The sequence below is a fragment of the Haliotis rubra genome, unplaced genomic scaffold (genome assembly GCF_003918875.1).
Source record: "Haliotis rubra isolate DU_JTF1 unplaced genomic scaffold, ASM391887v1 Scf513, whole genome shotgun sequence".
Classification (NCBI taxonomy): domain Eukaryota; kingdom Metazoa; phylum Mollusca; class Gastropoda; order Lepetellida; family Haliotidae; genus Haliotis; species Haliotis rubra.
Window position 1 is genome coordinate 179,491 of NW_025767206.1, and position 18,371 is coordinate 197,861.

The 18,371-nt window shown below is 41.8% G+C and overlaps 1 protein-coding gene across 1 annotated transcript in view; it reads right to left on the bottom strand.

Annotated features, from left to right (window-relative positions):
• The window catches only part of LOC124292334 (histidine decarboxylase-like), a 111,835-nt gene extending 95,470 nt beyond the window's left edge, over positions 1–16,365 (bottom strand). The window contains exon 1 of the mRNA XM_046729417.1: positions 15,961–16,365. Within this exon, the coding sequence (XP_046585373.1) occupies positions 15,961–15,988 (28 nt within the window). The 5' untranslated portion in view covers positions 15,989–16,365. The remainder of the gene's footprint in view (positions 1–15,960) is intronic.
• Between the last annotated feature and the right edge of the window lie 2,006 nt (positions 16,366–18,371).

Consider the following 18,371-nt stretch of genomic DNA (forward strand, 5'->3'; position numbering starts at 1 on the left):
AATAATCATGTTACCGTCGAGGCCCCTATCATGCATAAAGCGATCGACGCCATCTTGTTATGATTGGCGTCACGTGACATATGAAAGCTGTCATTATGAGGGGTAATTTGTCAAGAGTTGGGAGATTGATGATTTATTGAAACCGAGGCCTTCCATAGAAATTAACGCTGACCAATGCCATGCTCTCTATAAAATCTCCTTGTGTAGACATCAAGCGCAATCGAGACGTAGTCGTGACGTGCATGACAGCGCTGTTTGAAAGCAGATATTTTATTTCTTGACGAAAGCAAGAGAAATAGGGAGTAATTAGTTTTCAATTGAACACGTGTTTAGGACCGAATAAAGTGGTATATTGACTGCCGACGGAACAGCTCGAGTACCAATACGACTCCCAAATACTCGGTTTCATATGCCTGTTTCCCAACGCTTTTTGTTAATCACGGAAATGACGAGGTCCTGAATGAAATATTTTGAGAAGTACATGATAAAACTTGCAATGTGTTTTTTTCTGTGTTTTTATGACAAAAACGTTATTTTCGGGGTTATTTTTGCCATTGAGATTCATCATACTTTATCAGAAACATCAATTTAAGCCAATTTTAGAAATATTGGCAGTTCCGTGTCGTGAGTTCATGGGGAAATGTTGAAAAACGTATGTGCTTAAAATGTTTAGTGCTATTTTCGGGGTGTTTTCGTTCATTGATATGTAACAGGAACCAAGTAATGTTTTGTGGTGTTGAAATGATAATCACCTGCCTTTGGTTCGTATCATATACTCGCCCACACAAATGACCTCTGGTCAGTTGGCACCATGATTTCAGGGAACGTCCAAGACCTGCGCAATTCGGGTATTCCACCTACGCTCAACTGCGAGGTAATCCGAAAGTAGTTCTCAATGCGGAGATGAACTGAACTCACTTTACGAGTGGAACCAACAAGGTGGGTCATTCTGCAGCCAAATCAAGGCTCGTAACTGGTGCTCGTTGTGGCGCCAATATAAAGGCACGTCTGTTACCCTACACAGAGGTATCGGATTTTGAGAGTCGCAGACCCATTTTGTTATTTTCAGTGTAACCCCTAGCTTGTAAGGTACATTTCTTATCCACTCCACTCGAATTGCCGAAGTTTTGGCATTACATTTGCAACATACCAACTGAACTTTTGTTTCTCGAATTAATTATATAAGACCCATTCTCCGGAAATTTACGATATTTTCCGAACGAAACAGAGGACGACGGAATACAGTCAAGTTCGTTTTTGTCTGTAGCCTGTTGCTAACATGATTTTCAAATTCACTGAATGAAAAAAGTTCTAACTGGGTTATTTTTACAGATTCGGGTTTAAGCGTGCTCTTATCGGACATACATCAACACAATTAGATGTTCAGCAAGATCCGAGATAATACGAAGTAGTTCTCAATGCGGAGATGAACTGAACTCACTTTACGAGTGGAACCAACAAGGTGGGTCATTCTGCAGCCAAATCAAGGCTCGTAACTGGTGCTCGTTGTGGCGCCAATATAAAGGCACGTCTGTTACCCTACACAGAGGTATCGGATTTTGAGTGTCGCAGACCCATTTTGTTATTTTCAGTGGAACCTCCAGCTTATAAGGTACATTTCTTATCCACTCCACTCGAAGTGCCGAACTTTCGGCATTACATTTGCAACATACCAACTGAACTTTTGTTTCTCGAATTAATTATGTAAGACGCCATTCTCCGGAAATTTACGATATTTTCCGAATGAAATGGATGAGACGGAATAAATTTACCCTGGTGCTAACATGAATTTTTATCGGACATGCCTCAATACAATGAGATATGCTGCAAGAGTAATTCATTGACCAGAGTGGCATGGGTCTATGTTTATGTGCTTCGTAGCCTCGATGACACATAGAATGTATATCAACATGCTCCCTGGGGACTTGGGAGAACTTATTATGACCACCTGTGCCCCTGTATCACGAGGATGGTGAGCCTGGGAGTTCATCGTGTGCGGATTAAGTCTGCAGCTGGAGCAGGCACAATGAGGAGGCCAATTATCAATTGCTCTGAATCAGTACATTGTTTAAGGAAATAAATGACATCAACAGAATGAAGCAAGGCACGGTCGCAATCAATGACTGACCCCCTCCACGATGGAAATAGAAGCACAACAATGAACTAAAGTACTTCTATTATTTTCTTTGTATTTTTGACCAGGTGACTTAGTGTAGGTTTGCTCAGTGTGCTAAGCTTAGTCTCTGAATGTATAGAATTTTCATAGAAACAAACAATTCCTTTTGATATTAAAAAGGAGCCCTAGTGGGATTGGAGATTCAGAACCTGATGAAATCTAGACTTGCTTCAATTAGGAATGGACTTCAGCATTGCAAGAGGGGCAGGGTGGATGGTAAAATAAGGCGGATGAAGGACTCTCTCTCTCTCTCTCACCTCTAAGAACGAATGTATTGGAACATAATATATCACTGATGTATACATGTCTACTGTTTAATTCCAAGTATCCATGTGGCGCACCTTGTCACCTCTAAGAACGAATGTATTGGAACATAGGTCTCTCTGTCTCTCTCTCTCTCTCTCTCTCTCTCTCTCTCTCTCTCTCTCTCTCTCTCTCTCTCTCTCTCTCTCTCTCTCTCTCTCTCTCTCTCTCTCTCTCTCTCTCTCTCTCTCTCTCTCTCTCTCTCTCTCTCTTTGTACTTGATTGTGTACATACGCGGATGCGATGCGTGCGGTTTTGTCTGCGTGCTTGGTTGTGACTGATCATGTTAATGAAATAGGACTCGTTCAATACACCTGTACATTAACACCGTACCTATTTATAAACAGAACCCAACAATTTCACATGGCGGGCGTCAGCTCTAACCATGTGTCAACCAGGATCAACAAAGGGAGAGAATAGGTATTTTGGTCGATCTTATGTGTGAAGAAGGCAAGCGAAAATGAGACATCTGATGAGATCTGGTCCAGACTCGACTATTTACAGACCGCCGCCATATACCTGAGATATTGCTGAGTGTGGCGTAAAACTAAACTCACTCACTGACACATGTAGATCAGTGCTCATGACGTTGATCACTGGATTGTATGGCCCAGACTCGATTATTTACAGACGCCGCCATATAGCTGGAATATTGCTGAGTGTGGCGTAAAACTAAACTCACTCACTGACACATGTAGATCAGTGCTCATGACGTTGATCACTGGATTGTCTGGTCCAGACTCGATTATTTACAGACGCCGCCATATAGCTGGAATATTGCTGAGTGTGGCGTTAAACAAAAGACAAACAAACACGCTGTTGATCCGTAGTGACTGAAACTAATCAGGATGAGAGTTTCCGGTACCATTGATCCAGATGTTGCCAAGTTTAAATATGCACAATCAGCAAGTATTTTTGCAACTGTTACATTAATATGCATTGTTTCATTAGTTATGCAAGTGGTAGCCAAGTGGTAGCCAAGTGGTAGCCCTGTGGTAGCCTAGTGGTAGCCTAGTGGTAGCCTAGTGGTAGCCAAGTGGTAGCCTAGTGGAATAGTGGTAGCCTAGTGGTAGCCTAGTGGTAGCCAAGTGGTAGTGGTAGCCCTGTGGTAGCCTAGTGGTAGCCTAGTGGTAGCCTAGTGGTAGCCAAGTGGTAGCCTAGTGGTAGCCTAGTGGTAGCCTAGTGGTAGCCAAGTGGTAGCCTAGTGGTAGCCCTGTGGTAGCCTAGTGGTAGCCTAGTGGTAGCCTAGTGGTAGCCAAGTGGTAGCTAGTGGTGGTGGCCTAGTGGTAGCCTAGTGGTAGCCTGAGTGGTAGCCTAGTAGCCTAGTGGTAGGTAGCCAAGTGGTAGCCTAGTGGTAGCCTAGTGGTAGCCTAGTGGTAGCCTAGTGGTAGCCTAGTGGTAGCCTAGTGGTAGCCTAGTGGTAGCCTAGTGGTAGCCTAGTGGTAGCCAAGTGGTAGCCTAGTGGAAGCCTAGTGGTAGCCTAGTGGTTAAGCGTTCGCTCCTCACGCCAAAGGCCCTGGTGTCAACCGCCCTGATATTGCATGAATATTGCTAAATGTGGCGTAAAACTAAACTCACTCACTCGCTAAATAAATGGAAGTGGACGTGAGACCTTACATTTCAGTAAACGTATTTTCCCATCAGAATTGTCATTGCCAGATATACCTTGCTGTACGCCATCGAGATACAGTTGTAATGTTAACGAGTTAGTATGGGTTTGTGCCGGAGGATTGGGTTCTATGCCAGGATTTTCAGTCCCGTTTATCTGACGAAACAGACGCCACTTGGACGCCAAACAGCGAAACAGTTCTGACAATTATAACCGGTTCCCTGAACATCAGTAATTACACAAGGGTTTGATGAAATTAATGTCACTGATTGTGCTTGGACAAATTATTTAAGAAATGAAATTCCGTTAAATATCTTTCTGTGACACATTATGGTATTAAATCATCTAGATGTTTTCAGTAGAATAAGTGTTCCTATGTTTATGATGCTAACCAAATTTGATCTGACGTTTATGTTGATACATGCATGCACAGACACAGACACACGCACGCATACACACACACATACATACATACATACAGACAGACAGACAGACAGACAGACAGACAGACAGACAGACAGGCAGGCAGGCAGGCAGGCAGGCAGACATACAGACATGCATGCACATGTTATACATGAAACTTTTTAACACATTCATCTATGTCATTTATAATTGAAATTAAATTTATTCAAAATAATAACCAATTATGCTAAATACCAAATTTGAGAAAGGATTCCGATGGTGTCAGAGATATACGATACAGTTCTCCAGTTTCAATTTGTTTATGACAATACTATACGCGTAATAGGAAATATGTGTTAAATATACAATACCAGTATATGTATTGTAAATTCCTTCTGCTGCTGCTTTTAGCTCAGCACGCAGAAAACCCGGGTTCGATCCCAAACAAGAGTACAATGTTCGAAACCCGTGAAGATCTGGGTTAGAATGAACCTTCAGTAACCCATGCTTGTCGTAAGAGGCGACTAACGGGATCGGGTGGTCAGGCTCGCTGACTTGGTTGACAAATGTCATCGGTTCCCAATTGCGCAGATCGATGCTCATACTGTTGATCACTGGATTGCCTGGTCCAGACTCGATAATTTACAGACCGCCGCCATATAGCTGTAATGTTGCTGAGTGCGGCGTAAAACTAAACTCACTCACTCACTCCCTTTCCACAAACAAAAACATTTCAAACCTCAATTTCAAACAATATTTTCTTGGGCAATACATGCTATCCGACCATGATTCATGTTTTCCTCAAACTTGACTTCCGGTGTATATTTTTAATAAAATAGGTTCAAATACTCCATTGATACATAAATGTCATTTCCAATATTATGACGTTTCTTTTGCCTTTCAGTATATAATCCAAAGTTAGGAAACGTAAAAAATAGGAACCTATCTGAAACCCACTTTTTGCTGACAACGGGAGCATATGTCCCCTCCAGATTCAACTAGGAATAAGTCTGGGCATCCGTGTGTTCTCTATCCTGTCTGTTTTTTCTATTACCAGCACATACTTCGACCCATTAGATTGCCCATTAATTATCGTAAACCTAATCGAGTATTTTATAAACCAAGATTATTCATTTCCAAATGTAATTCTGTGAATTTCGGTTTCTAATTTATCCTGCAATTCGATCCGGAAATTAACACTTGAAATTGAAAAAAAAATAATATGATATCAAATGAATAACTATTTACGACTCAACATTGTAACATAAGTCAATGAATGTATTCGACATTCGAAACTTCCTCCTGTGGTGCTGTTTTGGCGGACGTGGGGAGTGTTCTTCAGTCTGGTAACTCGCAGCATGACGTTGCTCGACGATTCGTCGAGAAACACCAGCAGGTTTTTTTCTCCCTGATAATTATTTAATTACCGGGGCTTTTTTTCAGATATACTTTTGTTTAAGCCATTCAAAATCACATTTTTAAAACTGAATGAATGCTGAATTTCACTTATCGGATTAATTATGATTACAGTTCCAATCCAGTGTGATATTTCCATGCATAAGAAACCATTTCTTATCATCCGTGTATTAACATAATATTTTTAAAAACCTTTTTGTCTAGACGTTAACATCCTTGGACGTTATACAACGTCGCTATCACGATTTTAATGGTTTATCATTATTAACGGAGTAAACACCTTGGAGTCAGCTTTGTGTGCAGACTCTTTCAGTGTTGTCACAACCCCTAGTGTACAGTACACAACCCTGTGCACTTAAAAGAACCCACGAATCCGTTGGTAAGTGACCAGATGGTGGCCACATGAATACGTGCAAACACCTATTTCCGTGTACAGCAACGTGCAGTAAACTTGGACAAAGTACTGTGACTATGTGTCCCAGTCCACCCAGCTGTGAATGGGTACCTCGTAAGGACGAGAAGGCCACATTAACCTGGTGCGCCTAGTGGCTGCACGAGTTGTATACTCCCTATGGAGTTGTGATTGAAAATACGATGTACCGTTGAGATAACTAAGCCCTTTGAGCATGCATGTAGATGGGATATACTATAGCACTATATAAATACCCATATAATATAACAATAGAGGTACTGGTATGTAGCCTCGGAAAAAAGAACGCTTCCATTTTAAGCACATTTTGTGAATGGCGGGTGCTACCGGCAGGACATGCTTGCCCTTTTCGAGAACACCCGGTATCACCACATATTTCAGTTATCCATACACATCATTTTCACAACTATTTTCCCCTTTTCACCAAACGGGGAGTTATTCAAGACTGGGTCAGATATATTTTTCTTCCGGTGGAATCCTGGACTGACTGACTGGCTGAGTATGGTTTTACGCCGTTTTTAGCAATATTCCAGCAATATCACGGCGAGGGACACCAGAAATGGGCTTCACAAGTTGTACCCATGTGGGGAATCGAACCCGGGCCTTCGGCATGACGAGCGAACGCTTTAACCACTAGGCTACCCCACCGCCCCTGGAATCCTGGAAGTGCCGCGTCGTCGCGCATTTTAACGCTTTGAACGTCCATCGAACCCCAAGCTGTACATTCGGTTATGTAACAATCTGTTCCATCAAGTGAATGCCCCTCACCTCAAGCTAAATCTGGGGCCGGTGGGCTAGCCTAGTGGTTAAAGCGTTTGCTTGTTACGTCAAATACCCTGGTTCGATTCCCCACATGGGTACAATGTGTGAAGCCCGTTTCTGGTGTACCCCGCTGTGATATCGCTGGAATATTGCTAAAAGCGGTGTAAAACAAAACTCACTCAAGCTTGGTATAACTGCACCAAGTATACTCATCAATAAATAAAAGTGTACATTACATTTTGAAATATGCATCATGACCCATAACAATATATATACAGATTTTAGAAAACTAAATTTATATGAAGCCGGTCTGTAAACAATAGAGCCTTCATTCTATTATTCAGGGACAGACACCAAGATCATGGATCTACAACTGGGAGCGAGTCTGACCACCCGATCCCGCTGGTCGCCTTTGTTGCTGAAGGTCATTTCTAACCTGGATCTTCACGGGGTTTGCTAACCTCCATAGCTCAGTCTCGAAATGCTTCCAGTGGCGAAGCTACCATTATAAGAAAAAGCCCGGGCTTACACATGATTGTTGCTAAAAAGGTTGTGCAAGCCATCAATACTATCTAAATATAAAACTTTGCAACCTATCGGGCTTACACGAAACAACTGACTTGCTACGCGCCTGGTTTCGGTCGGATGGCCAATTGCAAAAACTGCATTTCAGTACAACATGAATTCCAACACATTAACGCTGATTCATCATAATTATACATGTTCAATGTCCTGTGGTTTGAGCCGGGGCATCGTCTACTTGTTTTGTCTGTCCTCACTTGTCCAAACCGATGACCTCTTCAGAGCTGGGTACAGATTGATATTTACTTCTATCTCCCCCATCGAGGGGAAATCTTTTGATGTTTCATGAAGCGAAAGACTGTCCAGTGACTGAGTAACATTGAACCAATCTGATATCGGAGGCCCGTTTCCCCAGCTTTGGGCTGTACCGCCATGGAGTGTGTACGCCATGAGTGAGTGTGTACGACCTAAGTGAGTGAGTGAATGGTCGGGTGAGTGAGTGAGTTGAGTGACCTCGCCATGCTGACGTACGGTTTCTTCTCATAGCCATTTTCACAATCACTTAATTTATGAAAGGAAAAGCAAATTTCCTTCCAATCAGATATATCCCGTCATTGCCCAGACTCGCACGACGTCACACAATCCAAACGTTTCATCTAGAACTGACGTTGAAGGGCCCAAAGCTCAACACCTTTCCTTTAAATTACTCTAGTGAGAAAACTGCAGACCGTGATGCCACTTTCGAAGCGAAACAATGGTGGTGAACAATACCCTCGATAACAGAGGATGTTCACAGTCAGCTTCTACCTACATTAGCAATGGAATCGACATAACTTGCAAAAATCGTTTTATCTATTTTAAAGAATGGTCGAACGCCAATTGTCTGTACAACACAATTTGTTGTGGTTGAATTGAATTAGCTACAGGAGTGAGTGAGTGAGTGAGTTTAGTTTGACGCCGCTTTTAGCAATAATTCAGCAATACCAAGGCGGGGGACACCAGAAATGGGCTTCAAACATTGTACCCATGTGGGAATCGATCAATCAATCAATCTTTGTTTACAGTACTGAAGAGGCCGTAGGCCTATAGTACATTTAACATACAGTAGCAGAGGGTTCAATATAAATGAATATATAGTAAATAATATCACATCTGTAATGCAGAGGATCTCATATTCATGGCATGGCATATATACATTGCAAGGTATTTTGTGGCTGTTTGATTTTGGGATGCCATGAGGGTATAGAATTTGTCTATTCGGGGGTTCAAGTAGAAATATTTCTTTATGTATACTGTTCTGATATTTGCATACAATGGACAAACAAGCAAAAATGATATTCATCTTCTACCTCCTGATAAGTACAATATTTACACAATCGTTTTTCCCGTGGTATCCTTATCCAGTGGGAATCGAACCCAGGTCTTCGGCGTGAAGAGCGAACGCTTGAACCACTAGACTACCCGACCGCCCCTTTTAGCTACAGGATTTCCATAACGGTGACATTGAGGACACAGCTGTCGCACGAATACGTTTTGTTATCTGATAATGACGTGAGCCTGTGATATTAGAGCATGCAGCATATAAAGGCCTCGTAATGGCTGGTATCTAATTTCATTAAGGTGAAAGGATCTGGTTGCAACATTCACACACGAACATTTGATTGTATCAACACATATACGACAGAATAAAAGAAATGTGAACCAAATCACGAAAATGAATACATATGCACATACAGTACATGAAAATTACTGTAGTGAGAGTAAAAATAGCCAGAGTGAGTGAGTTTAGTTTTACGCCGCGCTCAGCAATATTACAGCTATATGGTGGCGATGTGTAAATAATCGAGTCTGGACCAGATAATTCCAGATAATCCCGTTAGTCGCCTCTTACGGCAAGCATGGTTACTGAAGATCGATTCTAACCCGGATCTTCAAGGGTCTAAAGATAGCAAGAGAGACTGAGATTGAGATTAATCAGATGTACAAAAACATAGTTTCGTGTTATCTGATTAGTTAGCTACACGCAACTATGAAACGTTAGCAAATAGAAACATTTTCTATTCAATGCCTATATGACAACAGAAATGTTGAAACTGATGCGTTGGATATAACACAGAGATGCCAGATAATCATCACTTGCGTCGCTGATTCTAAACTGATATCAACAATCGAAACGAAAGTCTCCCTGATACATATCAGAATAAATTTTGAAGATCAATACCAACGCAATAATATTCAATATATGCTTTCAGTGATGGCGGATTCAACAAAGGATTAAAGATGGCGTCATTTTGAGGCTACTGGCCAGAAGATAACACCCAGGGTTCAAGCGGAAGGGCAGCTGAATTTTGCCGAAAGACGTGGGTCAGATTTTGTTTGTTTGTTTGTGTGTTTGTTTGTTTGTTTGTTTGTTTAACGCCGCACTCAGCAATATTCCAGCTATATGGCGGCGGTCTGTAAACGTGCATAGAGCGTTCGTAAGATAACATGAGCTAACATTTGTTATTAAATGTCAGCTTGGTCATACTTTGATCAACACATGAGTCAACACGGTGGACAGGGTTTCAAACCTAACAATGAAGTGCTGACGATGTATTTAAATGTATTTGATTTGTACAGGACTGTATAATATTTCGTCCCCGACCCCACCCCCACCCCCACCCCGCTTGAATTACGTCAGAATTTGCGTGTAACAGGTTTTTCCGTATCTCTCTCCCCCACCCCCCCAATTCCTTGAATACATTAACAGTTATTAAATAATATTCGTTATTTTCGAGAGAAGAGTAAGTGGTTGTGTTAATTTTGGTAACATGGTATTACGAGGAGTAACTTGACCCTTCAACACTGTTTCCGGAATGTGCCCTATGAATATTCATGAACATCGCGTTATGCTAATAGACGTTCACGACGTCTCGTTTATGTGGACTAGAATCCAGTGACGTTGACATATATCCGGTTTGGTTCAGAATATATCTCAGTTGCTCAATGCTGATAATGTCTTATGTTTTATTCCAAACAAGTGTGAGTGAGTGAGCTTAGTTTTACGCCGCTTTTAGCAATATTCCAGCAACATCACGGCGGGGGGACACCAGAAATGGGCTTCACATATTGTACCCATGTGGGGATTCGAACCCGGGTCTTCGGCGTGACGAGCGGACGCTTTAACCACAAGGCTACTCCACAAGAAGTGTAAATGTAGGAGATGAATTGAAACTGTAGGATGTTTGTTGTTAGGGATCTTAAGGAATAGATTTCTCAGTAATCTAGCAGATTTGAGAAAGTTACGCCACATTCATATCGAGTCTAAGGTATTGCATCTCGTTTATTTGAAAATGACTTTTTTACAAATCACTGGCACTATGTGTATGCTCAGGGTCCTTGTGCACCTCTTGTCTCAACGGGGGCGGTGGGGTAGCCTAGTGGTTAAAGCGTTGGCTCGTCACGCCGAAGACCCGGGTTCGATTCCCCACATGGGTACAATGTGTGAAGCCCATTTCTGGTGTCCCCCGCCGTGATGTTGCTGGAATATTGCTAAAAGCGGCGTAAAACCAAACACAGTCTGTCAGTCATACCTCAACGCGCGGAAAAACAACGTGATTTCTCAAAGTGAGTGCCAGTTTTACATAACAAACTGCCCACGGATTGGTAAAATCAGAGATTAGACCCAACACCCGTCGATTTCTCACCCCTCTAGAAAAAAATGGAAATGATGACAGTTTTACATTCCGGTAAATGACTCGAGACAGAACTCCATCGCCTTCGCCTTCGACTTCGACATCGGCATCACTACCCTTACCCCGTCTCCAGGACAGTTGACAGGCCTCGTGTCACCAGGAATTAACGATCAGTTGCAGTATACTATATGTTCGATTTAATTGAACAGATAAAGTCCCAAGCATTAACAAGGCAGATATACTGAGAGAAATAAAAAAAGAATCACAGGAAAATGCAAGCGTTCCTGAATTATTTTCCGGTTTTCATCACCACAGCGCTATTCAAAGCTGGTGATGAATACTGGAAAATATTAAAGGAACGCTTGAATTGTCCTGCGATCCTTTATTTGTTTCTCTCGGTATATGTTTCCTCGTCACAGTTCATGGCTGGATACGGGGCGGTGGGGTAGTCTTGTGGTTAAGGCGTTGGCTCGTCACGCCAAAGACCCGGGTTCGAATCCCCACATGGGTACAATGAGTGAAGCCCATTTCTGGTGTCCCCCGCCGTGATATTGCTGGAATATTGCTAAAAGCGGCGTAAAACTAAACTCAGTCAGTCATGGCTGGATAGAATCTCGTGATGTCAATGGCCACTTCCAGTTTCCATTGACGCGAGAGGTCGATGGATACAGGTCCTTCGTAACTTCCCCGTAGCTTTTGGTCCGTACTTCTGTAACTGTGAAGATCCGGGTAAGAATGTGTCTTCAGTAACCCATGCTTGTCGTAAGAGGCGACTAACAGGATCGGGTGGTCAGGCTAACTGACTTTATTGACACGTCATCGTTTCCCAATTGCGTAGAACGATGCTCATGCTGTTGATCACTGGATTGTCTTGACCAGACTGGATCATTTACAGACCGCCGCCATATATCTGTAACGTTGCTGAGTGCGGCGTTAAACAACAAACCTGGGTGTGGGACATGCGCTGCAGGTACCCCTATGATTCACTCGCAGATGGTTCATGGTCGTCTTGCCGATGACAAGGTTGAAATCTAAGCTGGCGTTGTTCTTTGGGAGGTGGGAAATCTGATGACTGACAGGGTCTTGGTAGGGTATGGTGGCTCTGATTGGCGATGGGACAGGTTTGGGGTTTGAGGTCTTGATGGTTGTGGATAGTATAGTCGTAGTTCACCGAAGCCCCTCCCTGTCATACAGACACCTTCATTTTACCAGGAAGTTTATTTCATCACGCTCTTTTATGATCCCAGGGGATTTACAACAAATCTTGTGTTAAATAAAGGACATATACCGTTTTTTCCGAAATTCCGATATACCGATATAAAGATATTCCGATATAGTGGTATATGACCATATCATCGCTCAGATATGTGTAAAATGTTTTAATCAAAGTCCATCTCTACTGTTCACACGGGCGGTTGACCAGTCACGTTTCGTCTAAAAGCATGCATTTTTTAAAGGAAATACAAAACTTATATAAACCTAATTCGGACCAGTGAAAAATCTCTATCTGGTATCCTCTTAATGCTATACCAAGTGCATCTCCAAACTGCATAGACCCCCAGAAGATATGCGCCCTTCTTGGATTACAATGTGGTAATGGGGGTAATGTGAAACAATTCGATCATTCTGTCAGGTAATGTGAAACAATTTTCGATCATTCTATGAGGTAATATGAAACAACTTCGCAAACGGAAACACGAGTCTCATTAACCTATTCAGACAATGACCTACTTTTCAACCGATCCGAATTTTGTCGTGTGTAAGTGAAAATAGACATCACAAACAACTGTGGTTACACTGAATTCCAATTCCTTGTTTCATAAGAAAATGGTATTTACACATGTATTTTAATTTCAAACTTTAATAACATCGTATTTTTATTTTTTATGGCGAGGTGTAGGCAGCATGACCTTAACTAAGACGTCATAGACTGCCCCAGTTTGATGAGGTCGTAAAATGATTCACAATGCATCTGGCTCACTGGTTACACCTATTATGTGTGTTTCTAGTTCTGTAACGCGTAATGTGATTGATATAATATCAAGTCCGTACCAGATCGCCAAACCTTTCTAGCGGCAGAGCCTCGTTTTGAGATTTCCACGATTTCCAGGTTTCTGTTTGTCAGAGCACGCTGTACGACAGAGCACCCAGAACGACACGTTCGCAGGGATTATAATGAGCGTAGTGTTGCAATATACAAGTGCTTAATTAGGTGTATCAAATAATACTGATTAATATTTATGCATCCAGTTAAATGAATTGGTCTCAAAATTCTGAACTGGTTATTGTACTGAGTTGCGCAATAGAACAGAACCCAGTCAACAGGAAACGAGACTGTATAATCAATGTTTTGACTTGTGTGCTGGTTTTAAAGTGGTAAGTCACTGAATACCGTGACGCAGTATACTTTGGGTACGTGAGTCATATATACCAAGCAGAAACAGCCCACGCCCTTATATATCCGCTCAGGGCCGATAACAAGGCAGGTAACAACGGGTAACAACAGGGTAAGAACGGGTAATAACGGGTAACATCTTTCAACGTGTTCCGGTTGGAAGCTGACAAACTTCGAGTCGCCTTCCAAGAATACTAGTAGTTTCCAAATATTGCTAGCTAGCTAAAAGTTACAAGCCCACAAAATAATTCACTAGCCCGAAATTTGAATGTAGAAACTTAGCAAAAGATTTCAAAAATAGATGAAAATAGGATATTGTCGGCATGACACAGGTTTCATCATTAATCTGCTAATATGATGAACATTTTCATCAGGCCATAATCTTGCAAGATTTATAAGTGTATTGTAACTTAACAAGTCGGAGAGACTGATATATTTTCAAAATGACCACATGGAAATTCACTAGCCAGTCGGGCCAGTGACTGTGGAGATTTACTGGCCCGACTGGAGTTTTACTAGCCACGGGCTAGCGGGCCAGTAGCTATTTCGCACACTGGTCGCCTTCCTTTCGTGTGTGGCAAGGCGCTCAGTCTATTACCAGTGATGTGGTATGATAACACCCGTTCTGGACAGATAGATTTCCAATAATTAAAATGAGACGTGTTTTAATCAATGTGCATGGTAATTAGTTATTAACTCGAATCAGAATCAAACCCGTTTCTTCTTTGTATTAAGAGAATCATCCGATACATAAAAGCCACAAAACCATTTCCACATCCATAAGAAATATCTGCTTAATGCAGAGTCGATTGTACAACTCGACTATATGATGAGAATATGCTTATTAATCACTATCAAATGGCGATGATCCAAGGTGGGTCTATCCTGCTCCACCAGTGACATCCGTCAAAAACACATGCACAGGCTTGTCAATTTACACCTATAAAGAACATGCGTACGTTGGGTACTAGTAAAAATAGGTATCTCAAAGCATGGCAACATGGATGATAAGCGTAAGAGATACTGGAGATAAAAGTACATTTCCCCAAAAGTTATGAGGGTGCGTGTCTGTAGGGTTACCTTATGCTCAAAATAAGTTCAGTTTTTATCTGGTCGTTCCGTCTTTTATCTGGTAGGTGTTCCTCTTTTTCGTTTGAAACTTAAAACGAAAATGGATTAACAATAACTTTTTTAACGTTAACAATAACGTCTTGACATTTAGTCATTTTAATCTTTTTACTAACGATCAAAATAGGTTAACTTTGTTTAAAAATGTTTCACGTGATTTAAGACCTTCCAGCTGCTCATGATGTAACTGTTTACAGAATCTGTTATAACAGATTAACGCAGCTGGAGATAACAGTAAACGCAGCTGTTTGTCCAGTGCGAGACAAGGTATAGACAAGCAGGCGACGGTACAAGAAACCGCGTACCGCACCGAGGAGGACATTACGAGTATCACGTGATTTGGAGGCCGCTTTGTGATTGGACGTTCAATTGTACTGTTATTTGGGAGGAGCTATGGAGTCCCTAAACGCAGAGATTTTATGCTTTCACGGCATATATTTACGTTTTCTAAACGATTACCAATTAATCAATTTTAGTGCATTTTTTAACGAAATTTATCTAAAGACCATTTTCGAGAAATAGACGTTTTCTTGCATTGCATTGAAACAACGATGTCCGGATTAAAGGGGTTCCTTAATCTAGTTGATTCCACTGAGACACAACTGTCAGGATTAATGTAGTCAAAAGTCTGATAAAGTGATTGTTACCATTTTTAAAACTCTTTTTTCGTTTCCGTGTATTATAACACACAGAAACATTTCCACTTATAATCATCATTAATTTGTACTGTACAACATTCATTACACAAAAAGACAATTTGTTAACCACCAATCTGAAAATGAATACCAACTATAACGATTTATGAACAGCTCATCACAGTTCGACTCATATACATGTGCACTGCTATCACATGCCAGATTACCTACTAAAGGAAATGAAAGAAATGTTCCTTAACTTATTTTGTGTAATATACAACACCAGTAAGATGCGACGCACCTTCAACGGTATGAATCTCAAACTTCCAGGGCCCCGTTCCACAAAGCTCTCGTAGGCCTAAGATCTCGTAACTTTTCTCGTAGCATTCAAACCTCCAGGCAGTTTAGCAGGTACCAATGCTACAAGAAAAGACGAGATATCAAACCTATTTAAAAGGCGTCTCTAACGATACAAACTTATTTAAAACTAAATAGAAAAAACACTTACCTCTCTTTCTATACTCCTCAAAATCCATGGCGATCCTAGGAAATCCCAAAAGATTGTCTTAAAAACGCTCCTCAGACTTCTTAGCTAATTTTTCAATTTAAAAATATCGAAAATATTGGTCTGGCGTGCTTTTACAATCTCAGGACAACCTACACCGCGATTGGAGACGATCCTGGACGAAAATGGCGTTGGTTCAACGTTATTCTAAGTTTCCAAGTTCCTGCAGCAAATCGTCCACGAGGACGCGAGTTCTCACAGCTGGAATGTGGACAGGCTAACGCTGCTAGCGCGAACTAATCGATAAATACTGCAGACTAGCCTGGTTGTCCGTGATCTATATAGCTGTCTTTCTACACACACGTATATAGATTGATGTCGTCAGGTATTCGCAAGTAGTAACGCCTGGTAGTGGATTGACAAACGACAGAAATTGTTACAAACGTCGGACGGTTTTATACCGTCAGAGCCAAGCGTCAGCTATTTCAAGCGTTCTCATTGGTCAGTAGCTTTGAGGGTGGTCTCATAAATAAGTAACGGTCAATTTAGCTCGGCTCATCTGTCGTGGACATTCGGTTTACCATTCCCGGAAATGCGGACGTTTATTTATATAAAAAAAGATTCTCAATGGGTTTTTTTTTAATTGTAGTGGATCGATTCAGTTGAATGTGAGCAGGGTTGTGTGCAATTTTGAAAGGAATTTCTATGAATACAAGACAGTGAGTGATTTGGGTATATATGCCCCGTTAAATGTAATCTCTGCAAAAGCATGGCTCATTGGTAACCAACTCTACCATGATTCCCAGTGGGGCGCGCAACATTTTTGCTGAAACATTCCAATCACCGAATACAGGGCTTGTCATATTACAGGCTTTGTACTGTTTGGGTTTATCTCTTCGTCGGAAGGGGCGGTGGGGTAGTCTAGTGGTTAAAGCGTTCGCTCGCCACACCGAAGGCCCGGGTTCGATTCCCCACTTAGGTACAATGTGTGGAGCCTATTTCTGTTGTCCCCCGCCCTGATATTGCTGGAATATTGCTAAAAGCGACGTAAAACCCAACTCACTCAATCTTCGCCCCAAACAGGGAACTCGGTAGGGCAACGTGGCGGCCAAGTGGTTAAAGCGTACGCTCGTCACAATTAAGGGCAAGGTTCGAATCCCCAATGGAAATTGTCGAAGCTAAATATGGCTAGACCCAGGATAAAATATTGAACTTACTGAACCGTATCCGTAGATTAACAGAATAATTCCAGAGAGTGCAGGAGATAGGGTAGCCTAGTGGTTAAAGCGTTCGCTCGTGAGGCGGAAGACCCGGGTTTGACTCCCCGTGAGGGTACAACGTGTGGAACCCATTTCTAGTTCCCCTGCCTTTATATTGCTGGAATATTGCATTCTCTCCTGATAGAGCAGAATCTCCCAAATCCGAATATTCACTATTGTCTTTGCAAACCCTGTTTGACAGAAATATGGTGGTCTCGATGAACAGACCCAGTCAAATGTTAATGATTGAACTTGGTCGTATGTTGTTATATTTTATTTATCTAAATTTCATCTGTAAGTGAGTAAGATTTTACGCCGCTTTTAGCCTTATTCCAGCAATATCACGGCGGGGGACACCAGTAAAATGGGCTTCACACATTGTACCCATGTGGGGAATCGAACCCGGGTCTTCTTTGGGACGAGCGAACTCTTTAACCACTGGGCTACCCCACCGCCCTCAAAACTGATATGTGGGACACATCAATAACATGCCCGCAACTGATTTGAATAATGGAAAGCGAAACTTAACTGGACTCAAAAACATGTTGAAATGATGGTGCTCGGTTTACCAACAAGAGAGTTTCAGAATCGATTCTCCGTTAATGAAATCAGTTTATTAAATCCGTGATATTTTTAAGTGTATACTTTCTTTTGCACAACAGACCATCACTGTCACACGTTGTACCCATATGCGGAATCCAATCTGGGTCTTCGTCGTCACGAGCTAACGCTTTTACCACAGGGCTACCCCGCCGCCCTGCTTTGAAGAGAGTGAGTGAGTGAGTTTTACGTCGGTGTCCCCAGTCGTGATATTGCTGAAATATTGCTAAAAGCGGCGTAAAACCATACTCATTCACTCACTCACTCCTTAAGAACCTTGACAACAAACATCCAACACCTTCAACAGATTTCATACATATACTCCTTTCATGGATTAGAATAAACATTAGAGAATTATCAGCATAGTAACAGATATGAAATCCTGGGTGTCAATCCGTCATCCACACCCGAAGAGATCAAGAAGGCATACAGGCAGCTGGCTCTCAAATAGGTTTAATATGTAGGTTTCGTAGTAAATATTACTTGAAAATCATTAGAACTGACTAGTGAGTGAGTTTAGTTTTACGCCGCACTCAGCAAAATTCCAGCAATATC